This window comes from Mobula hypostoma, chromosome 18 (genome assembly GCF_963921235.1).
Source record: "Mobula hypostoma chromosome 18, sMobHyp1.1, whole genome shotgun sequence".
In the NCBI taxonomy this organism is placed as follows: Eukaryota; Metazoa; Chordata; class Chondrichthyes; order Myliobatiformes; family Myliobatidae; genus Mobula; species Mobula hypostoma.
Window position 1 is genome coordinate 62,451,073 of NC_086114.1, and position 25,160 is coordinate 62,476,232.

The 25,160-nt window shown below is 44.3% G+C and overlaps 1 protein-coding gene across 5 annotated transcripts in view; it reads left to right on the forward strand.

Annotated features, from left to right (window-relative positions):
* Window positions 1-10,118, forward strand: part of tln2b (talin 2b) — a 323,891-nt gene extending 313,773 nt beyond the window's left edge. For all 5 annotated transcript variants that reach the window (XM_063070979.1, XM_063070978.1, XM_063070977.1 and 2 more), the window contains 2 exons: window positions 6,866-6,991; window positions 8,409-10,118. In XM_063070979.1, coding sequence (XP_062927049.1) covers window positions 6,866-6,991; window positions 8,409-8,537 — 255 coding nt within the window. In that variant the 3' untranslated portion in view covers window positions 8,538-10,118. The remainder of the gene's footprint in view (window positions 1-6,865; window positions 6,992-8,408) is intronic.
* Window positions 10,119-25,160: the final 15,042 nt, after the last annotated feature.

Here is a 25,160-nt window from a genome sequence, read left to right on the forward strand (position 1 = left end):
ATTCTTACCCTCCACAGACATCCTTGAAACAGAAGGGTACCCCACAGAATATGACAGTAAAAATGTTAGAACCCCAAAGCCCCCCCCATTTGCTCCTCCCACACACAAGCAGCAGTAAAATATCATTCCTCCCCCTCCCCCACTTACTTCAACAAAAAGTAACAGCACCCTCCACCTTCCAAGCAACAACAAAGCCCCCAGTTAAGGGTTTGCAGTACAACAAAAACTAATCATTCATCCAACAATTCAACATACCACAGGCTCTCTGTCTCTCTCCCTAATAAAGAGGCAGAGAAGTGTCACACAGCAAGGAGGGAGACTAATGAAACAAAAACAACACTGATCTACGCCGCCTCACTTTTTTTCCAAGTTGTCTGACTCAGTAATTGGCAACAAACTTCCTCACCGACGAGAGAGAGCAATCCGAATACAGAGCCCTCTGACAGCGGATCCGCTGTTCCTAATATTCCGTTTTCTCCCGCGACGCTTCAGTCCGTGGCACCGACATAGAATTAGCTCGTCCCCAGGGTCAGAAGGCCTTGGAACCCCAAAGAGGCGCTCATCTTCTAGCCCGCGTGCTTGGGTTGTTGAAAAGTGACCGGTCGGCAAGCCCCAAGAGTGGATACCGTCGATGCAGGGAGCTGAAGTTTGACTGCAGCTGTAGGTCAAGGTCTTCAAGAGAAGCCCACCCATCTTGAAAAGGAAAATGAGAGACATTAAAAGTAAGCTGCTTCCGCAGATGAGCTCGAAGAAGCCGTTGTCAACATTCTTCCTCCTTTGGCTCTTTATCCACCTATCCCCTCCCAGCTTCCGACTTCATCCTACCTTCTCCCTACCTTCTCCCTCATATGATCTCACCTATTTCCTGCCAGCTTCCTACTTCATCCCACCTTCCCCCTCACACATCCCCAAGTGACACTTCTGATGTGTGTGCTCCCATGGGCTCTTGAGTAGGAGACCCAGTGGAACGATACATGTCTGAGTGAATGGTGTGTAACTCGGAGGGGACCCTGCAGTTGGTGGTGTGCCCATGTCCCTTTTGCTCCTGGAGGTCCTGGGTTTAGGGGGTACTGTCTCAGTGATTGGTGAGGAAGTACAAAATCGAGGCCGTGCACATGGCAGCTATAGCGATGAGGGAGGGGTGAGGGTGTGATGGTGGTGTGTGGTGTGATCTGGATGGTGCGCTGAGTTTGTTGAGAGATGTTTGGAGCTGCGTTTATCCAGACAACTGGAGAATGTTCCGTTGTATCCCGCCTTTAGCTGTGTAGATGGTGGAATGCTTGAGGGTGTGTGAAGATGTTTATTTGAGAGACTCACTTTCAGCTTTAGATACTGTTCCCAAGTGAGGTTCTTCCGACCATTGGGGATGGGTGTAGCTTCACCAGGGAGAAATAACATCAACTAATCTTGTAGTCTGTTGAGTGTAGAATTTTAAAGGGTGGTTTAACTGAGATGTTGAAGACAAAACAAATGGCAATTCCTTTGTTAATGGTTATTTTGTGGATAGACTATTTCCAATATTGATGGGAGTTTAAGACGAGACAATGAGACTAATTGAGTTGTGGTGGTGCCTGGAACCACTTCTTTACACAAGATATGTTTCCTGGCACGCTGACCATAAGCTGTTGCACCTGTGATTATGGGCAGTTAGGAATTCTACTCTTCCCCAGGTAATATGGTGGTTGTGTCAGGAGAGCAGAATTTTTCGGAACTAAGACTGATCTGGTTGTTGGGCCAGGGGAGCTAAGCTGAAAGGGATGATGCTTTTGGCCAAGAAAGCACTCGGATGTCTAGGATTTACCAACAGGAGTCCAGTTCTTAAATCAACCCGTGCAGAAGTTGGCATGCTTCCCTCCAGTACTTGAGGGATTGCTGCTAGCTGCACATGATTGCACATTGCTTTCTGCTGGGTGAGTGTAGGCTGGAATGTACTATGGTTCGGTGTGAATCTACGTCAGTCAGAGTCTGGATTGCGTGAATGGTTCTGTGTTCTAACAGAGATTGAGAGAGGATGTGAGTAGGACACATCTACTTCCCTGAATATCTCCCATAATCTAGTCTTCACAACCATCTGGGGTCGAATATTCAAGGCAGTCGCTCTGCAACAAGCCCTGGACACTCCCATTTTAAATAACTGTCCCCTAATCATTTAACCAAGTACCTCCTTCAAGAATTTTGGCAGTGGAAACATCTCAACAAGCTCACACTCATTCTCCTAAACTTCAGAGAATATCGATCAAATTTCTTTTGTCGACTGTGATGGGATAATCCTCCCACTCATGAATTAGCCTCATCAATCTGTTTTGGGCCGTCTCCAATGCCAGTACTTCCTTATTGCCACAGAGTTACTATATATAGCATGGAAACAGACCCTTCGGCCCATCTTGTCCATGCCAGCCAAGCTGTGTTACTAAGCTAGTTCCATTTGTCTACAAAAGATCCATATCCTTCTAAGCTTTTCCAATCCATGTATCTTTCTAAATGACTTTTAAATGTTCTAGTTGTACCTGCCACTTTCACTTCCTCTGGCAGCTTGTTTCATGTACCCACCACCCTTGTGTGGAAAAGTTTTCCCTTCAAACCCCCTTTGAACCTTTCCCCATCAAACCCTTTTAAACCTTCCCCATTTACTTTAAACATGTGCCCTCTAGTTTTAAACTCTACTCTACTACCCTGAGAAAAAGACTGTGACCAGCCATCTATAGCTATGTGTAAGCTGTGCACAGTTGTCTAGGTGTGGCCTCGCTATCACCCATTAAATAATAATGATACTTCCCGATTTCTAATCTCCAATCTTCTTGCAACAAAGACCTGTGTGTCATTTGTCTCCACGGTCACTGCCTGTTGTAAAATCTCTGTTCTGTGGACATCCCTCTATTCTGAGGCTGTGCCTTCTGGTGGTAAACTCACCCACCATAGGAAACATACTCTCCACATCTACTCTACAGCTGTGAAGCTCCCTGCTGCACCTGATGACCCTGTGATCTCTGTCTCAAAGGCCGATGTTATTCTGTCTTTAAAGAGAGTGAACCCTCGCAAGACAGAAGGTCCCGATGGAGTAGCTGGTAAGGCTCTGAAAACCTCTGTCAACGAACTGGCGGGAATATTCAAGGACATTTTCAATCTCTCATTGCTATGGGCGGAAGTTCCCACTTGCTTTAAAAAGGCAATAATTACACCAGTGCCAAAAAAGAATAATGTGAGCTGCCTTAATGGCTATTGCCTGGTAGCACTCACATCGACTGATGAAATGCTTTGAGAGGTTGGTTATGACTAGACTGAACTCCTGCCTCAGCAAGGACCTGGACCCATTGCAATTTGCCTATCATCACAATAGGTCAACAGCAGATGCAATCTCCATGGCTCTTCACACAGCTTTAGACCATCTAGATAACACAAACACCTACGTCAGGATGCTGTTCATCGACTATAGCTCAGCATTTAATACCATCATTCTCACAATCCTAGTTGAGAAGTTGCAGAACCTGGGCCTCTGTACCTCCCTCTGCAATTGGATCTTCAACTTCCTGACTGAAAGACCACAGTCTGTACAGATTGGTAATAACATATCCTCTTCACTGACAATCAACACTGGCGCACCTCAGGGGTATGTGCTTAGCCCACTGCTCTACTCTCTGTATACACATGACTGTGTGACTAGGCATAGCTCAAATGCCATCTATAAATTTGTTGATGATACAACCATTGTTGGTAGAATCTCAGGTGGTGACAAGAGGGCGTACAGGAGTGAGATATGCCAACTAGTGGAGTGGTGTCGTAGCAACAACCTGGCACTCAACGTCAGTAAGACGAAAGAGCTGATTGTGGACTTCAGGAAGGGTAAGACAAAGGAGCACGTACCGATCCTCATAGAGGGATCAGAAGTGGAGAGAGTAAGCAGCTTCAAGTTCCTGGGTGTCAAGATCTCTGAGGATCTAACCGGGTCCCAGCATATTGATGCAGTCATAAAGAAGGCAAGACGGTGGCTATACTTTATTAGGAGTTTGAAGCGACTTGGCATGTCGACAAATACACTCAAAAACTTCTATAGTTGTACCATGGAGAGCATTCTGACAGGCTGCATCACTGTCTGGTATGGAGGGGCTACTGCACAGGTCCGAAAGAAGCTATAGAAGTTTGTAAATCTAGTCAGCTCCATCTTGGGTACCAGCCTACAAAGTACCCAGGACATCTTCAGGGAGCGGTGTCTCAGGAAGGCAGCGTCCATTATTAAGGACCTCCAGCACCCAGGGCATGCCCTTTTCTCATTGTTATTATCAGGAAGGAGGTACAGAAGCCTGAAGGCACACACTCAGTGATTCAGGAACAGCTTCTTCCTGCCTGCCATCCTATTCCTAAATGGACTTTGAAACTTTGGACACTACCTCACTTTTTTAATATACAATATTTCTGTTTTTGCACATTTTTTATTGATCTATTTAATATGCGTAATTGATTTACTTGTTTATTTATTATCATTGTTTTTGATTTTTTTTTCTCTGCTAGATTATGTATTGCATTGAACTGCTGTTAAGGTAACAAATTTCATGTCACATGCCGGTGATAATAAACCTGATTCTGATTCTTTCTAGGCTTTTCAATATTGATAAGTTTCATTGAGATCCCCCCCTCATTCTTCAAAACTCCAGCGAGTACAGCCCCAGACCCATCAAATGCTCCTCATATGTTAACCCTTTCATTCCTTGAATCATTCTCATGAACCTCCTCTGGACCCTTTCCATGGCAGCACATCATTTCTTAGATAAGGGGCCCAAAACTGCTCTCAATACGGTCTGACCAATGCCTTATAATACCTCAGCATTACTTCCTTGTCCTCTCGAAATGAATGCTAACACTGCATTTCCTTCCTTACCACTGATTCAACTTGCAAGTTGACCTTTAGGAAATACTGCACATGGACTCTCAAGTTCCCTTATACCTCTGATTTTTAAAGTTTTCCCCCCGTTTAGAAATGAGTCTCTGCCGTTGTGCATGGCCATACACTTCCCTACGCTGTATTCCATCTGCTATTTCTTTCCCCATTTAAGTGCCTCAAAGTACCACGAAACTCATTCTTTAATAATGGACTCCATCATCTTTCCAATCACTGAAATCTGTCCAACTGGCCTATAATTTCCTCTTTTCTACCTCCCTCCCTTATAGTGAAATTTTCCAGACCTCTGGAACCATTCCAGAATCTAGTGATTCTTGAAAGATCATTAGTAATGCCTCTACAATCTCTTTAGCTACCTCTTTCAGAAACTAGGGGCGTAGTCCATCCTGTCCAGCTTGCTTATCTACAATGAGCAGGTATACAGACGTAGCTAATAAGGTGGCCACTGAGTGTATTCCCTCCATTATTTTATGACCCTCAACAAGGTTTCCCCTCAGCCTCTATTCCAGTGAGAATAAGCACAGCCTGTGTAACCTTTCCTTTTAACTACAGCACTCCATTCCAGGCACATCCTGGTGAATTTCTTCTTCACGCTCTCTGTTGCTAGAAGTGCTTTGAACAGAGCTGTGCTCACTATTCTAAGTGCAGTCTGACCAAAGTTTTGTACAGCTTTAACATCACAACCCAACTCTTACCCTTAATCCCTTGATTTATAAGGCTAAGCAACCTAAATCCTCCTTTACCCAGCCACTTCCAGCCCACAATGGACTTGCTCCTTAAGGTCTCTGTGCATCAGCCTCCCTGTGATCCCTACCATTCACTCTCTGTGTACTACCAGAATATGACTTTACATGCCAGCTTTCTTTCAGATTTTATTTCTTCCTCATTAATGATTTAGTCTCTGGTTCTTGTGAAGTTCCCAATCTACCGGTCTCTCAGTAGCCCTTACTATTTTTCTTTGTCTTTGAAGTGATATTGTCTTTGATTAACTACCCCCCTCCCACACCCTTGTTAACCACAGATCATTCACCCTTCTCCCTGTGATCAAGGGGGTGAGTGGAAGGATTCTAATCCACCTACTGTCTTTTATTGACTCTCCTCCATTATGTCCTGTTTAAGTTTACAGAAAATAAGAAGTCAGACATTTGATACATCCTTTAAATTTGAGCAAATCTGGTGACCTTTTATCCAATATTTTCATTTAATTTGATTTATTATTCTTTCAAGCTTTTTTTCTCGAAGTTTTAGATTTGATCTGAAAGTCTTTTTTTTGGTTGTATCCTCAAAATGGACTGCCTAGTTCCTTTTTTTTTAATTTCCTTTTTTTATATAGTGTAGTGGGGTTTTTGTTCTCTTCATTTAAAACTCAATGTTTTTTCTTTCTTCTTCATGAACTGATAAGAGGAGAATTGCTGTTTTCATTTTTTTTATTATATGTTTTATACTAGCTTAATATGTATGATTTTGACAATGTCTATCTTGATCTCGGTTTGTATTGTTATATATATTTGAGATAATTCTCCTCTTGATTGTATTTATGTTTTTAAATCAATAAAAAGATTAATAAAGAAAAGAAAGAAAGGGAGTAGATGTCTGCTGACTCTAGAAATACCTGTCACTGTTCGTTCACTGACCTAACCCTGAGCCTATCTACCCCGTCCATGCTGGACATCTCTAATTCACACCCTTGTAAATGCCCCTCTTTCATTAGATAATGGACCCTGGATGTTTGTCCTCAGACTGTTTGTGGAATCTCCCATATTGTGATCACGGTGACATCTTTCATCAACCCTGCTTCATTGCACATGACCAAATCTAAAGCAACCAGTTCTTGTAACGTACTGTTGTAAGGAACGATGTGTGGCAATACTGATATTAGCCCAAGAAGTTTGTGGAGCCAGTTGATTCACACTAATTATGCTCCTGCACATCACAGAGGCAATGATAAAAACCTGATTGTTTTGTTTGCAGACAGCGGGAAACGCTGTGAAGCGGGCGTCAGACAACCTTGTCAGAGCAGCTCAGAAGGCAGCGTTCGACAAACCTGATGAGGAAAATATTGTCGTCAAAACACGATTTGTGGGTGGAATTGCTCAGGTTTGTATCAGGAATTGCAACAGGGAGCAGCGGGCAGTGCATGGGTTTGCACCGGGATCTGGTTCACACACAGGTGTTCATTAGCCAGGTTCTTGCTTCACAATGTCCTGATTATTTTGTCCTCAGTCCCTGTAGTAGTGACTTCAGAGCAAGACATTTCACTTCTGTACTCACTGGGGCTTCTTGCAGCAACACTTTGATCATGAAAATCTCCTCCTTGTTCCAAAGTGCCTACGTGGCTTTGCCTCTGCCTCCCCCTCTGACCTTTTCCTGGCCTGTGGCCTCCAAAACAACTGTCCCCTCGGTTACTTAGTCTTCCCAGTTTATAAATGTTCCACCCCTTGTGGTAGTGGTGGGTCCTGGGACAGCAGCTTTTGAATTCCCTTCTGCCTCACTGATCAAGCCTACACACATTTTCTTCCAATCTGTGACTGCTTGTCAAATTCTGTTTTATGATGAAAGTTCAGTATAAGTGGAGCTTGGATTAGAACCTCCCTGTGCCCTAACTAACAAAGGCTAGCATCCACACTATCTACCTGATCTGCTATCTGCAAGAATCTTTGGACTTGCACACTAATATCCATCTATTCCTCAATTCTCACTAAGATCCTAGTGTATGTCCTAGCCTCATATTAATGCTCCCAAAGGCATCACCTCATATTAGGTTAATCACCTCAGGATTAAACTTCATCTGCCATTTTTCAGCTCCTTTCACCAACACATTAATATCAGCCAGTTACCCTAAGGCCACCATTCTCCACTGTCAACAATCTACCAATTTTCATGCTATACCTGAATTACTGCCTCCCACATCAACAACCAGATCATTTACGTATATTACAAACAGCAAGAATTTCAGCATTGGTCCCCATAGGACACTGCTAGTACACCACATCCAATCAGTAAAACCCTGCCTCCTATTGCCAAGCCAGGTTTGGATCCAATTTGTCAAATTGCCCCTGATTCCATGGGCCCTATTCTTTAGGACCAGTCTCACGTGTGAGACCTGGTCAGAGGCCTTGCTGAAGTCCACATACATCACATCTACTGCACTACCCTGATCCAATACACTTCAGAAAGTTCAAACTGATTGGTAAGACAGGACCTGTCCCTGACAAACCCATAGTGACTGTCTCTGATTAGACCCTGCCTTTCCAAGACATCAGTAATCCTGTCTCTCAGAACGTCAGCCAGTAACTTCTCTCCATAGGCTCACAGGTCTGTAATTGCCAAGTATCTCCCTGCTGCCCATCTAGAAACAGGTTTCATTTGCCCGCTCACTTATGGCTATGAAGATTTAAACAATCTCAGTAATCTCTTCCTTGTCTCCCACAGCAGCCTGATGTTATTGCTTGCAAGTATTTTGCTTTAAAGTGGAGGTAGCTTGATGCAGGTGACGTGTTTGCCTTGTGTGCAGATCATTGCCGCCCAGGAGGAAATGCTGAGGAAGGAGAAAGAGCTGGAAGAAGCTCGAAAGAAACTCGCACAAATCCGCCAACAACAGTACAAGTTCCTGCCTTCAGAGCTGCGTGAAGAAGAGAGCTAGATGACGGACACTGTCAACCAAACAAGCATTGTATCACAAGGATCTCAATACTTTCAGAATTTGAGCCATTGGGAACCTGATGGTTTTGTACACTGAGGAGATGGAACATTGCATTACCTAGGATTTATCCAATTATAGATTGTAGCCCAGAATATGGTAGTTTAGTATTGGCTTCCTGTACTCCCAAGGCTTGCATGCACTAAATACAAATCAGGGAAGTCTACAGAGCAAGATTAATATGGCCAGACCGCATGTTATAGTGTGCGGCAGAAAGCAATTTGTGTACAGAAAGTGTTACTGAAGTGTGAGTCTGCCCTACGAGACTAAAGTAGGAAGACAGAAAAACTGTGGATTCTCCAGGCATTGATAGAGAAGAGATTGGCAGGTGAGCAGAGAAACCTTTGCTTTACTACAGGACTGATCAATGCTTTTTCACTACTGATTGTCTGCCGATCTGAGAGTGATGCTTAGAAGTTAATCTGCTTCCTCCAGGAACTGAGGCAACCCCCTTAAACGTTCCTGCATTTACTTTGGCTGTTTTATTCTATGATGTTCTGATTCAAATTGTTGAGAAGTGATTTGTGCACAGTTCAGTTAATCGCTCCCTTGAATGCTGTTGTTCACTTTTCAGTATCTGACTTTGGAAACCAATTAAAAGTAAATTGTTGAAAGGAATTCCACCTTGTGTTCCCAAAGCTACCCTCAGTAAAGGGTCTTAAACACAGGAAGCACAGAAAAGCACCATCCTTCAAGGGGACAAGAAACCACTACAATTCCTAATTCTTGGTCTGCTTTAAGGTGGTGGATTCCCTAACATGTTCATTTTCCTAACATGTTCATCTGTCACCTGCTGTGTTTTCTGTATTAGCTAGAGAGTTGCTCATAGTGTGTCTTTGCTTAGTCTTTCTGTTGGCTGCAATACTGTGCTATAACTGGTAGGAGTTAATCCACTAAAATCAACCACTAAAATCCCCCAGCTGAATGTATTCCTGCTGTGCCCATATAAGTCGTGTTCCCAAAGTCTTAATGCAGGAGGGGTTCCCTCACTTCTACCACACATCACTGCCCTCAACTCGCCTTGTATGGTACAGTCAGCAAACCCCGTCTGCTGCTGCAAACAGATTTTTTTAAATTTGGAAATTGCATTCCACAAGCCTGCATCAAGATTCATTGTAATTTTTCTGTACGACAGCCCTGCGCCTCCCTGCTTGGGTCTGTCACCTTGGAGTGTTGTCTGTAAACTGGTATCGGAAAGTCAACAGATCCACTTGTTTTGATAGATAGCTGAGAAATCTGATTTTTAAAAAAAAATAAACTTTAATGTACTGAAATTACTCAATTTAATCTAATATTGGCCTGTAATTTGAGTTGTTTTTAAGGTGGTCTGTCTAAAACAAAGTAAGAGGCAGATGCAAGATAGATGTTTTTTACAAGTTGTTGGCTTGCCGCCTTTGGTATCATCAGACTTTCATTGAAGCATCACATATATAAATCTACCGTGACAGAATGTATGTAACATAAAGTGCTAATTTATCGGCCACAAAAACTATTTTTTGTATTCACCGAAATAAAAGGTTTCAAAGGAAATCAGGTGTTGTGGGGTTTTTTTGCAACCTTGCAAAGTGGACAGTCCTGCATTTCACCCTCCACTGATCTGGGGTAATTTCTTGTCTGTGTCGATCCTCTGGCCCATTACCTGGGGCTCCCTGTCCTGCATCGGTCAGCATGTAAACTTTTAAAGTCATTGAGCAACACAGCAAAGATGCAGGCCCTTTGGCTCAGTAAGTCCACAGTGCCCTCCCAGGTCATACTGTGTTGGGCCCCATTTCCTTCTAAGCCTTGCCCCTTCATGTACCTATCCGACAGCTGAATAAATGTTACTATTCTGTCTGCCTCAACCATTCCCTCTGGCAGCTTGTTCCATATCGGTACTGCCTTCTGCGTGAAAACATTTTCCCCTCGAGTACCTTTTAAATCATCCCCCTCTCACGATAAATCTACGCCCCTAAGTTTTGGACTTCTCCACCCTGGAGATAAACTGGTGCCATCTAACTTTATGTCTGCCTCTCAAATGTTAACAATTCTATCAGGTCGCCCGTCTTTCTCCTACATTCCAAGGAATAAAGCCCTGGCCTGAGCTATAATTCCGGCCCTGTAGTCCTGACAGCATTCTTGTAAGTCTCTGCACTCTTTCCAATTTAATAACATCTTCTCCGGAATAGAGTGACCAAACAATTCTTCAAGTGTGGCCTCACCAGTGACTTGTACAACTGCAACTTGGATGTCCAAAGCACTCTACTCAACGCCCTGACTGACGAAGGCCAGCATGTTAAAAGCCTTTTCTTTTAAACCACCCTGTCTACCTGTGCCACTGCTTTCAATCAGTTCTGTGCTTTTACTCCTACCTCCCTCTGTTCCAATACATTCCTTAATATTCCATCTTTACTATCTCCCTAAACAGCCCACTGTCCCTGCAGGCTTTGAGGTAAGGCCATAAGACATTGGAGCAGAATTAAGGCCATTCGGCCTATCGAGTCTGCTCCGCCACGTAATCATGGCTGATCCATTTCCCTCTCATTCCTATTCTCCTGCTTTCTCCCCATGACCTTTCACACCGTGACCTATCTGTCAATCTACACTTTGAATACACTCAACAGCCACGTGTGGCAACAAATTCCACAGATACGTCACCCTCCAGCAAAAGAAGTTCCTCTTCATCTCCGTTCTAAATGGATGTCCCTCTATTTTGAGGCTGTGCCCTCTGGTCTTGGACCTGCCCACTCTAGGAATCATCCCCTCCACATCCATTCTATCAAGGCCTTTCAACATTCAATAGGTTTCAATGAGATACACACCCCACCCCCATTCTTCTAAATTCCAGCGAGTACAGGCCTGGAGTCATCAAACACTCATATGATAGGCTTTTCAATCCAGGAGTCCTTTCTGTGAACCTCATTTAACCCTCTCCAATATCAGCACATCCTTTCTCAGATAAGTGGCCAATGGTAAAAGAGAAGGAGGGGGAGGGAAATTACTGGAAGTTGGAGAAATGGATGTTAATGTCGTCAGGCTGGAGGCTCCCCGGATGGAATAAGAGGTGTTGTTCCTCCAACCTGAGTTTGGCCTCATTGTGACAGTAGAGGCGGCCATGGACAGACGTGTCAGTATGGCAATCAGAATTTGAATTGAAACAGGTTAGCCTCCGGGAGATCCTGCCCTTTGCAGCAGACAGAGCAAAGGTACATAATGAAGTGGTCCCTCAACCTGCATCTGGTCTCACTGATGTAGAGGAGGCCACAGCGAAGGCACCAGATATGATAAATGACCCCAACAGACTTGTGGGTGAACTTTCACCTCACCTGGAAAGACTGAGACCCTGATTTGTGGGGACGGGTGTAGCACTTGTCACGCTTGACGGGACAATGCCAGGAGGGAGTTATGAGTGGAAAGGAGTCACATAGAGAGCAAACCCCATGAGAAGATGTGCTCAATGTAGGATCTCGTTGGAGATGGTGGACATTACAGAAAATGATCTGTTGGATATAGAAGCTAGTGGTAGTTAAGAACAAGGCCAGAGGATGGGGTGAGAGCAGGCGTGTGGGAAAAGGAGGAGCTGTGGGAGAGGGGAGAAACCGTATTCTTGAGAAAAAGAAGAGGTCTCACATGTTCTAGAATGGAAATCCTCATCCTGAGAAGAGATGTGGCAGAGAGAGAGGAATTGGACTGATGGACTCAGTCAACTGTTTCTCTTTGGGTCTCATGAGAGCAGCACACCCTTGGTTACTCTCCCTTGTAGCTGTAGGGAGCAGTACCTATTGCTCTCAAAGTCATCTGCCCAATTAGATTAGATTATGAGGGCACGCAGTCCTCTTTTATTGTCATTTAGTAATGCATGCATTAGGAAATGATACGATGTTTTTCCAGAATTATATCACAGAAACGCATGACAAACCATTTAAAAACTAACAAAACCACATATTTATAACATATAGTTACAACAGTGCAAAGCAATACCATAATTTGATAAGAACAGACCATGGCACAGTAAAAGTCTCAAAGTCTCTTGAAAGTCCCATCATCTCACGCAGACGGTGAACCTCCAGCGCCGCCAACTTGCCGATGCAGCATCCTGGAAGCGTCCGACTCCGAGTCCGTCCGAAAACTCCGAGCATCTGACCAGCTTTCCGACACCGAGCACCATCTCTGCCGAGCGCTTCGACCCCAGCCCCGGCAACAGGCGATAGGCAAAGCCGAGGATTTGGGGCCTTCCCCTCCGGAGATCCTCAATTGCACAGTAGCAGCGGCAGCGAAAAAGGCATTCAGAAGTTTCTCCAGATGTTCCTCCGTGCTTCTCATGGCTGTCTCCATCAAATCCGGATTGTGCACGGCACCCTAGTTAACACATACGATATTCATTCGGAACGGCCGCGCGCGCTGCGTCACGCCGCCATCTTCTCCTCCCTCCAGAGGTCCCTCCAATTGTCATTCTATTCTCCTTCACTCCCCCAGTTTGGTGCCCCATACCACAGGACTCCTTTACCCCGCACTCTGCTTCCAACACTGACTTGTTGTACGTGTGCAAAGTCTGCGGTGCCTGGAATATTACCTTCTCAGCCCCTACAGCTGGTCTTTAGCAATAATACATTTAAGTTGTTCTTGGCTGAGCAAATCTGCAAAACTTAATCTAAGGGATGTAAGTACATCGTGGGATAACCTTGACCTCCATGATGCATCAGACGTTGCAGCTCATCAACTCTGAGCTGAAGTTGTTTGAGGTGCAGACACTTGTAGCACCTCATAATTCATAACTACCGACATCGAGTCGGGGTTTCAGTTTGAGAGGCTGCTCTGATGTGATGACGCTATTATTTTTTAGCGCGCTTTTGTGTTTAGGGTTTGGAGTTCAATAAGGTGTGTTACAGGTTTCATTAAAAGCCTCACTTTGTTTTATTTGTGAAAACCCACACACTTACCCCTGGTAAGATGGTAGCATGCTTGGAGGTAGCGGCCTCTACATGGCCAACCAAAAGTGGTGGTGTCTTCTTTTAAACATCCTTTCTGTGATCACAAGACACTGCTGGACATTAAGAATTTCACGTACCGCAGGTCTACCCCATCAGTGAGTTGTTCATTGAGCTGAACTTAGTGTGGACCGTGTTGCTGCCTGCTACAGGAAGAGTCGGTGCGCCAAGGAGGTATTTTTCTACTGATCACAAGGCCCTACTGGATAATGGTAATGTAGAATACTACAAGTCCATTTCACTGGTTTGTTGACAAGACTGACTGCGGGGGAACTTGGTTGTGGTGCGGACTGGGCCTCCTGGCCTCCCACCGCGTTGTCGCCTGTTGCAGCCACCCAGGAGAGGTGACGCCAGAGGTGGGGTGGTGTGGCGGCCATGCTGGATTGGGGGCTGCCGCTCCCTAAGGTGCTATCCTCCGGCGTTCGCTCAGTGGAGGACAAGCAGGATTGCTTTCCTCTGCGGACTGCTGCAGGCTTGTTCCTGTCGACAATATCCATGGACTCGGGGACTGGGGCCACATTATTGTGTGTGTGTGTGTGTGAGTGACTGTATGTTTCTGCCATCTTATATGTGTGAAATGTACCTTGTGCCGTGTATGACTGTTGGTACTGTGTTTTGTACCTTGACCAGGAGGAACGTTGTTTGTTCGGCTGTATTCATGTATGGCTGAATGACAATTAAACTCAAACTTGCTGCAGATGTTAATCTCAGTTGTTTCTACTGATTCCACATACCACAGCTGCAACATATCACCCGCTCCTCCAAGACTTAGAATATTTATTTAATTAAATTAATCAAGTTGGATAGTTCTGCCACCCTTTGAGTCTCTATACACTATAGTTCGTGCTCCACGGATTCTGCAGTGTCAGTGCACAGGTACACCTTGTAGAGTTACTGCCTGTCAGTGCCTGTGACCCTCTGTTCATTCGCTTCCTCTGTTGCTGGCTGTGTGGAATTTGAATGTTCTCCCAGTGACCAGCCTTCCTCCAGATGCTTCAGCTCCCTCCTACAACTCAAAGATCTGCAGGTCAATTGTTTAATTAGCTGCTGTAAGTAACCCCTTTACATGGTCCTTCCAACTGGTTTTGTATAGTTAGCAATGAGGGACCATGATATTCAGTCCCCTAGATCAGATTGTGGATGGCTGCGGACCAAACACTGAACTCCGCGGGACCCATGAGTCACAGCTTTCCAACCTGTGGAAGGCCTAGTTAACTCCCATGCTTTGCTTTCTGTCCATTAACACATTCTCAATCTATAACTCTGGATGCCTCCAGCTCCGGGTGCTCTAACCTTGTTGACCATTTTTGACTTCAGATACAACACTGAGTCATGTCATCTGCAGAGATTCTCTGATGACTCAGCAATAGTTGGGTGTACAAAGGGAGGACAGGAGGATGAATACAGGGCCCTGGTGGAGGATTTTGCTAAATGCTGCAAGCTGAATCATCTGCAGCTCAACATCGGTAAGACAAAGGAGACGGTGATGGACTTTAGGTGATGCATTGCTCTCTGTTACTATTGATGGTGAGATTGTGGATGTGGTGAGGACCTACAAGTAGCTGGGGATGCCCCTGGATGACAGACTTGAGGGGAGCACCAACACAGACGCTGTGTACAAGAAGGCCAGAATCATCTCTACTGCCTGAGGAGACTGAGGTCCTTTGGAGTATAAAGGCCTCTCTTCACGTGTTCTACCAGTCTGTTGTCGCTAGTACAATCTTCCATGTGTTGGTGTGCTGGGGCAATGGCATCAATGCAGGTGATGCCAACAGGTTCAATAAACTGATTAGAAAGGCTGGCTGTGTTATAGGAGTCAAACTGGACACTCTGGAGACTGTGGTAGAACAAAGGACCCTACAGAAAATCCTGGCAATTCTGGACAATGTTTCTCACCCTCTGCATCCACCTTGGCTGAACAGAGGAGCACTTTTAGTAATAGACTAAGACAACTGTGCTGCTCCAAAGAGCGCGGTATGAGGTCATTCTTCCCCTCGGCCATTAGGCTCTATAATGAGTTAACCTATAGCTGGGGAAGTGATGACCCCCTCCCGTTACATTGTTCATAGTAACTTATTTATTCTTTCTGCTTCTCTTCTAAAATTTATGTCTGTGCACTTGTAATGCTACTGTGACCCTGTAATTTCCTTTGGGATCAATTAAGTATCTATCTATCTTCATCTATTTGACATATCATCTTTGATGATATGCCAAATCTCCTAAGAATTTTGATAAGCCAATGCACCTTCTTCAAGGTCACATCCATATGCTGGGTCCAGGATATAACTTCCAAGGTTTTGATACTAAGGGACATGAAGACCTCTCCTTTTCCACTACTGAGCTTCAATGACTGATGTATGTTCGTCTAACTTCACCTCCAGTTGCCAGTTTAGATCAATTCCACCTAGCTTTACATTGTCTATATCACTCCATTCTCTTACTGTCTGTGTGCCCTCTAAATGTCTCTTAAGTGCTGATATTGTATTTGCCTCCAGCACTACCCCAGCGGCTCATTCCTCTCTGTGTGGAAAGCTACACCTTGCACATCTCCTTTAAACTACACTCTTTCATCATCGATGTATGCTGTCCAGGGTAGGATATTTCCAACCTGGGGAAAAGGTTCTGACTATCTACCTTAACTATATCATAATTTTCTTTTCTTCTATCTTCACCCCTTAGCTTTCCAGTGAAAACAATAATAGCTTCTCCAACCTGTGCTTATAACCAACACTCCCTAATCCAGGAAAATCTCTTCTGCACACTCTCCAAAATGTCCATATCCTTCTTAAAAAGTGGCAAACAGAACAGCACACAAAATCCAAATGTGGCTTAATCAAGCATTTATGCAAGTACAACATGACTTTCTAACTTTTATATACAATGCCCTGATCAAGTATACTGTAAACCTTTTTAACCTCCCTATTTACCTGTGTACCCACTTTCAGGGAGTTATGGACTGCCACCCCAAATCCCACTGTACACCAAAACTTCTAAGAATCTTGTCAGTTATTGCATGCTTTCCTTTTACGTTTCACTTCCAAAATGCAAGACCTCACACTTGTCTGGATTAATCCTCATCTACCATTTCTCCAGGCACATTTCCAACTGCATCCTTTGATAAATTCCTCACATCCACAACTTTGCCAAGTTTGTTGTCTGCAAACTTACTAATCACCTGCCTACCTGCATTTTCACCTGCGGCTGTGGACTCTTTTGTTAATGGTCTGTGTGTTATTTTACTGTTTATTGTTTGCATGATTTGTTCTTTTTTGTGAGGGTTATTTTTAAACAGGTTATATTTCTTTGTTTTTGTGGCTGCCTGCAAGAGGACAAATCTCAAGGTTGCTTGTAGTACGTATATGTATTTTGTACTTTATACATACCACAGATGACAGAGGTCGCCACATTAATCCCTGAAGAATGTCACTGGTCTTCGGTCTGAGTAAGACCCTTCCACCATAGCCCTCTGCTTTCCATGGCCAAGTCCGTTTTGAATCCAATCCACCAGTACGTTGGTGAATCTTTGGATTTTCTTTTTGATCCATATTACGTAGATTTGTGGGCGCTGCAATCGTTCTGAACTGTCTCCCTAATAATCGGTGTAATGGAATCATACACCACGGAAAACCACAGATCCTGGAACAACAAGACAGGAAAGATGCATAAATACAAATTGCCTTTATATTAGCAGATAATCGACAATTCCCATGTGCATACGACTGCGAATCCCAGAGGACTAAGGCTCAGTTGTTAAAGGCAGTGTTCAATAGTTTTCTGGATTTTAGAGGAGTTGAGGGATAAGGGGATAGGACAGGAAGATGATGCTGAGATAGATTTTATTATGTGACAGAGCAGAATGAAGCCATGGTCTGTCCCTGCTCTTGTTTCTCATGTTTCTGTATTATGATCTGTTCAAGTTTAATCATCATTCACCGTACACAACTACCCATGGATACAGCTGAACAAAACAGTGTTACTCTGGGGCCAAGGTACAAAACACAGTACCAACAATCATACACAGCACAAGTCACATATAGCACATATAATTACAATAGCTGTAAACATACAGTCACATGAAAAAATATATAGTCCAAGACCCCGAGTCCGTGAACGTTGCAACAATCTGCAAATCGAACACAATACGGCTTGTCTTCTGCCAAGCGAACACTGGGAGGGAGCACTGACTCCAGCTTGGAGCCATGCCACACTGCCCCGGCACTACCGTGGAGCACACCAACTCCAACGCCGCTCTCCTGGCTGTCTGTAAGGCCTAATCCTCGCTTTGACTGAAGCCATGAAGCAATCGTTCACTCTAACCCCTGGAGAAAACAACGAGCTCAAATGAATGCCCTGAACTGGTCAAACAAACTTTGGAGAGGCAGAGTTACCAGTGACGTCTTCGTTCTCCAGGCACTGTCATACAAATCAGCATTGCACTGTCCGTCCCTTCCACCACCCCCATGAAATGTTCTTCAGATATTTCATCCATACTTTTCTTGTGGCAATCCCATGCTCCATGTATTTTTCTAGAGCTTTGTTTATTCAATGTGTGCTCCCTCTGCCAGTTTACTTTGTATGTTTTTCACAACAGGCTGCTAATGCCCCCAGTGAGAGTCAGGCAGCAGAATACAGGAATAGTGCTTGATGCCCGAAGCTGATCGTACTGTAACACGGGTGTCCACCCTCCGCCAGCAGCACCTGGCGGCTGCAGTGCCTATCACCCCCAAAGTGCACTGCTCTTAGTCACCCAGACCACTCGGACAGCCCCTCCCAATCCTGTGAGCGGCACCATCAACAACGAGGGCAACAAGCACCCTTCTAGATTCCCCTCCATCACACCCCATCCTTCACTGGAAGTATATCCCTAGTCCTCCGTCATTGCTGAGGCCAACTCCTGGAGCTTCCTCCCCCACAGCAGGGCTAAGTGTCCAGGACAGCAGTGCCCACCGCCACCTCAGGGCTAATTATTGATGAGTAAGAAGTAGTGGTGTTGCCGGCAACACTCAGACCCCAAAAGAGAAAGGGAGGAGGTTCCGGTGGGTTCCTGGAAGCCCTTAATTGAATCCTCTGAACTTCAAATCCCACAGAGCTCTCACATAGGAAGTTTGTGATTTTTTTTTTTGTACAACAACTGTGAATTCACAGGCAGCACTGCATTCTGAAGGATTGTAAAAATCCTGTCTCTGCTGCTCTTTAGTAGGAGATTACCACATCAGCCCATCTCCTCTGTTCCCACTAACCTCTCCTTGTAATACGTTACCATTTTAAATATTTATCCAAATTCCTTTTGAAGCTGAGATGAAAGCAAGCCATGTATGCAGAGAGGATGACGACATTTGGATCAACCCTTGTCTGGAATCAGGATACTCCAATAAGTTTTACGTCAAAGAACTATCTGTGAGAACTGATAACTGATGGATTGTGGAGCTCATTGGATACGTGAAGCTGCAGTTGGTTAACTGGTGCCTCGTAACCTTAAGATCTGGGGCTACAACTCAGACACTCAAGTTCAAACTGCATCATAGAGACAATAATTCAAACACAGAACAGTACAGTAAAAGGCCCTTTGGCTCACAATGGCAAATGCCAAAATCAACTAATCCCTTCTTGCCTGTGCATAAACCTTTTCCCCATATATTCATGTGTCAATTAAATGCCTCTATCACATCTGCTTCCACTACTAACCCAGGAAGCCCATCCACCAATTCCTGTGTAAAAAAAAAAGTACTTGCCCTGCACATTGTCTTTAAACTTTTCCTCTCATCCTAATGCTATGCTGTCTAATATTCAACATTCTGGGATAAAAGATTCTGACTGTCTACCCTGTTGACTTGCCTCTCATAATTTTATGCAGTTCCGTCAGGTCTCCTCTCAGCCTCCAACATTCCGGACAAAGCAACCCAGGTTTATCCAGCCTGTCCTTAAAGTACATACTCTCCAGTTCAGGCAGCATCCATGTGAACCTCTTCTGCACCCTCTCCGAAGCCCCTACATTCTCCTGGCTAAGAGGTGCCCAGAACTGCATGCAATACTCCAAGTACAGCCTAATTGAAGTTCTATATAACAGTAGCTGCAACTTGACTTCAAGACTGTCCTATGGAATCTTCTATGCCCCTGGCAATGAAGGCAAGCATTTCACTTTCAGGGAACTATGGATTTGGACACATATCTTGCTGTACAACAATGCTGGTGATGCACAATCAATAACTCCAAAAGACTGGAAGTAGAGTAAATACAGAAAGGCTTTTATTAGCAGTAAAATGTGACCTCCACCATGCTGAGTATCTGCCCCTGGACTGAGAGGAGGAGCAATGGCGCAATCGCCTTTATTCAGGGTTCTGTGGGAGGAGCCACTGCAGCAGTCAGCAGAGGGGCCGGTCCAGACAGCTAACCCAGTTACAACATATATATATGGTTTACCACAGCTGGTAAGAATCCTTTCATTGAACTTTATACTTTCCCCTTACATTTGACCTCACACTTCCTCAGATTAAACTCCATCTGCCGTTCCTCTGCCCATATCCTGCTGTATCTTTTGACAGCCCTCTTCACTTTCTGCAGCTGTGCCCTCTGCAAACTTATTATCCAAACAATCTACATTTTTAATCAAGTTATGATATACATATGAGTGTGTCACAGATATCCACCTTATTCGATGCTTTGTGCCTGTGATGCTGCTGCTAGTAAGTTTTTCATTGCATCTGTGCAAATATATACGGTGCCTATAAAATGTATTCACCACCCACTCCCCCCCCCCCCGCCACCTGGAAGTTTTCATGTTTTATTGTTTTCCAGCATTGAATCACGCTGGATTTAATTTGGCTTGTTGGACACTGATCAACAGAAAACAAATTTCTACAAATTGGTCTACATTTATTAAACATAAAATAATTGTTTGTATAAGTATTAACCCCTTTCAAGTCAGTATTTAACAGATGCACCTTTGGCAGCAATTACAACCTTGAGTCTATGTGGATAGTCTCTATTAGCTTTGCGCATCTGGACACTGCAATTTTTCCCCGTTCTTCTTTACAAAACTGCTCAAACTCTGTCAGATTGCATGGGGATCATGAGTGAACAGTCCTTTTCAAGTCCAGCCACAAATTCTCAATTGGATTGAGGTCTGGACTCTGACTTGGCCACTCCAGGGCATTAACTTTGTTGTTTTTAAACCATTCCTGTGCAGCTTTGGCTTTGTGCTTGGGGTCAATGTCTTGCTGGGAAACAAATCTTCTCCCAAGTCACAGTTCTCTTGCAGAATACATTAGGTTTTCCTTCAGGATTTCTGAGTACTTTTCTGCATTCATTTTACCCTCTGCCTTCACAACTCTTTCAGGTGCTGTTGCAGTGAAGCATCCCCACAGCATGATACAGCCACCACCATGCTTCATGGTAAGGATGGTGTGTTTTTGATGATGTACAGTATTTGGCTTACGCCAAACATAGCATTTAGTCTGATGGCCAAAAAGCTCAGTTTTGGTTTCATCAGACCATGGTACCTTCTTCCAGCTGACTTCAGAGTCTCCCACGTGCCTTCCGGCAAACTCCAGCCGAGGTTTCATGTGAGTATTTTCAACAGTGGCTTTCTCTTTGCCACGCCCCCATAAAGCTGTGACTGGTTAAGCACCTGGGCAACAGTTGTTGTATGTGTAGTCTCTCCTATCTCAGCCACTAAAGCTTGTAACTCTTCCAGATTTGTCATAGATCTCTTGGTGGCCTTCCTCTCTAGCCCCGGCTTGCACAGTCACTCAGTTTTCGAGGTTAGCCTGCTCTAGGCAATTTACAGCTGTGCCATATTCTTTCCACTTCTTGATGATTGACTTAACTGTACTCCAAGAGATATTCAGTAACTTGGAAATTTCCTTGTATCCATCTCCTGATTTGTGCTTCTCAATAGTCTTTTCACGGAGTTGCTTGGAGTGTTCTTTTGTCTTCATGGTATCGTTTTTGCCAGGACACTGACTCACCAGCAGCTGCATCTTCCAGATACAGGAGTATTTTTACTACAATCAATTGAAACACCGTGACTGTACACAGGAGATCCCCATTTAACTAATTATGTGACTTCTAAAACCAGTTTGCCGCACCAGTGATAATAATTATTAAATAATGTCAGTTTAAATTAAATTACGTCATATTAAAGGGGGTGAATACTTATGCAATCAATTATTTTGAGTTTTATTTTGTAGATCACTTTGTAGAGATCTGTTTTCATTTTGTCGCCATGGAGTCTTTTTCTGTTGATCAGTGTCAAAAAAAGCCAAATTAAATCCAGTGTGATTCAATGTTGTAAAACAATAAAACATGAAAACTTCAGGGAGTGGGGGGGGGAGAGGTGAATACTTTTCATAGGCACTGAATTTGTGCATAAGCCAATAAACTGAGCTTTGATTTTGAATAATATCCACAGTGCCCTTAACTCTCTCAATTATTAGATTATGATAAAAATTCATCCAGTTAATTCAATTCATGTTGCTCAGAGGAAAGAATCTGCCATCCTTACCCAGTGTTATCTGTATGACTCCAGACCCACAGCATCACTGCCAACTTTGAACTGTCTGACCGAGCTACTCTGTTTAGGGGCAGGTGAGAATGGACAATAAATATTGTTCTTGTTAAGTCACGTGCACGTTAGAAAACATGTGCACACAAACTATTCTATCATGGTATCAGAAGTGGGCTGATGATCCCTATAATTATGGATTACTTCAAGAATGACTTCACACCAGTACAATGTCTGCTTGAGAGAAGACAGCTCTTCTACAGTGCATTTCTGCCTCTGCTCTGTTTATAATTCTCAACACAAGCTTTATGCTCAAGGCACACAAGAATTTGGACTGCAGGAGAACGAGGGGGCATCTTGTACAATTACAAGGGGTATAGATAGACTCAATTACGCAGGCTTTTTCCCCTAAGGCTGGGTGAGACTAGAACAGGTTTAGGGTGAAAGGTGAAATGTTTAAAGGGAATGATGGAATGCTGTTACATTCTGTAGCTTCAAAACATTAAACTAATTGGAAGAAAAACAAGAGAGTTGAGTTGTGAGTCCTAAGTTTGTTCTTTGCCCTAAGCGAGGCACGCACTCATCACTTGATAGCGTCATGACATATTAAATTCATGTATTTTACATATAACCAGAATGAATTATATCAACAAAGAATGCTTAATCAAACAATATATTTACCAGGTTGCTCAAATATTATTGAAATATTAAATATACAATACTTCTCCCTACTTAACTACGAACTCCACCTCAATATAGAATGCATTGCAGCAGCTTATTTGGAGCTCTGACCAGCAACCAATTGGCATTTGGGAGCTCTGTCCAGCGACCAATTGGAATTTGGGAGCTCTGACCAGCAACCAACTGGCATTTGGGAGCTCTGACCAGCGACCAATTGGAATTTGGGAGTTCTGACCAGCAACCAATTGGCATTTGGGAGCTCTGACCAGCGACCAATTGGAATTTGGGAGCTCTGACCAGCAACCAATTGGCATTTGGGAGCTCTGACCAGCGACCAATTGGAATTTGGGAGCTCTGACCAGCAACCAATTGACATCTGGGAGCTCTATCCAGCGGCCAATCTGCACATCAGAAGCTTGATAGGAGAGGATTTTCACTCAGGTCCACTAAACGAGTAGGAAAAGGTAGCGGCAGATCACGGCAGTTTATTAGGAACTCTGACTAGTGAGCAGTTGGTGTTTGGGATTGATTAGCAAGAGCTGGAAGGCTGGAGCAAGTGCAGCAGCCATAGTCGGAGTGGACAAAGCCAAGGTGGTGGGGCTTTAGCTCTTAGAGGCTTCAGTCAGCGAAGGCAACGAAGAAAAGCTCCAGGGAAAGTTTTTTTTTTCTTTCCCTTCTCTACATCTGTTCATTTAGGACGGTAGAGATGCCAGACTGGGTGATAAAACGCTCCTTTTGCGGGATGTGGGTAGGCAGTGATAAGTGCATCCAGCTGCAGCTTCTAACAATTCGTGTTAAGGAGTTGGAGCTGGAACTGGATGAACGCCGGATCATTCAGGAGGCTGAGGGGGTGATGGATAGGACATATAGAGAGGTAGTTACACTCAAGGAGCAGGACACAGGAAACTGGGTGACAGTCAGGAAGGGGAAAGGGGTTAAGGAGTACCCCTGTGGCCATCCCCCTCAGCAACAGTTATATCACTTTGGATACCGTTGGGGGGGTGGGGGTGTTGACCTAACAGAGGAAAGTCACAGCGGTCGGGTCTCTGGCATTGAGCCTGCCTCTATGACTCAGAAGGGAAGTGGGGAGAAGAGGCGCACTGTCGTGATAGGGCATTCATTAGTTAGGGGAACAGAGAAGAGCTTCTTTGGGTGAGAACCAGATTCCCAGATGGTATGTTGCCTCCTGGGTGCCAGGGTCCAGAACATCTCAGATGGATTCTTAAGTGGGAGGTAAAGAACCAGAAGTCGTGGTCGATGCAGGTACCAATGACATTGTTAAGATAGTGACAAGGCTCTGCATAAGGAGTTCAGGGAGTTAGGTACTAAGTTAAAGGGCTGGACCTCCAGGGATAGGATCTCTGGATTGCTACCTGTGCCACGTGCTCATGAGGCCAGAACTAGGAAGATTATACATCTTAACACGTGGAGTTGATGGAGAAAGGAAGCCAGGAGATTTTTAGATCACTGGGGTCTCTTCCATGGAAGGTGGGACCTGTACGAAAAGGAGGACTAGCAGGAAGGTTGCGAATGCTGCACATGGAGTTTAAACTGGAGTGGCAAGGGGTTGGGAACCAGAGTGTATGAACAGACATACGCGGAGACATAGAAACATAGAAAACCTACAGCACAATACAGGCCCTTCGTCCCACAAAGCTGTGCCGAACATGTCTTTACCTTAGAACTTCCTAGGCTTTACCCATAGCCCTCTATTTTTCTAAGCTCAAGTAGCCATCCAGGAGTCTGTTAGAAGACCCTATTGTTTCCGCCGCCACCACCTCGGCCGGCAGCCCATTCCACACACTCACCACTCTCTGCGTAAAAAACTTACCCCTGACATCTCCTCTGTACCTACCTCCAAGCACCTTAAAACTATGCCCTCTCATGCTAGCCATTTCAGCCCTGGGAAAAAGCCTCTGACTATCCACACGATCAATGCCTCTCATCATCTTGTACACCTCTAAGACGAAAGTTGTTAACCCTATATACAAAGTCAGGAATCAACAGGTTGAGTATGGTGGGACTAATGTTCTGAGCTGCGTATACTTCATTGCAATGAGTATCGTAGGTAAGACGACTGAGCTCAGGGCATTGAGCGACACCTGGAATTATGATATTGTAGTGTTACGATTTCGTAACATACCAGCAGCAAGAGATGACAAATCGAGTCGAGTTTTAATATTAAAACCACTATATTTATTTTTATCTACGCAAAAATATAGGAAACTAAATTAGCTACTTTCTTAAACAGAAGTTAACAGTGTTAAGCATCTATAGCTCCCTTACAGTCAAACTCAGAGCCTATTATTAACAAATCTTACTCAAGCACAGTCTTAAAGTGGCAGTTCAGAGTCCCAGTAATTCACGAAAAAGGTGAGAGGAGAGACTTGTGGATTCACAATGCAGCGACGAGGCGAT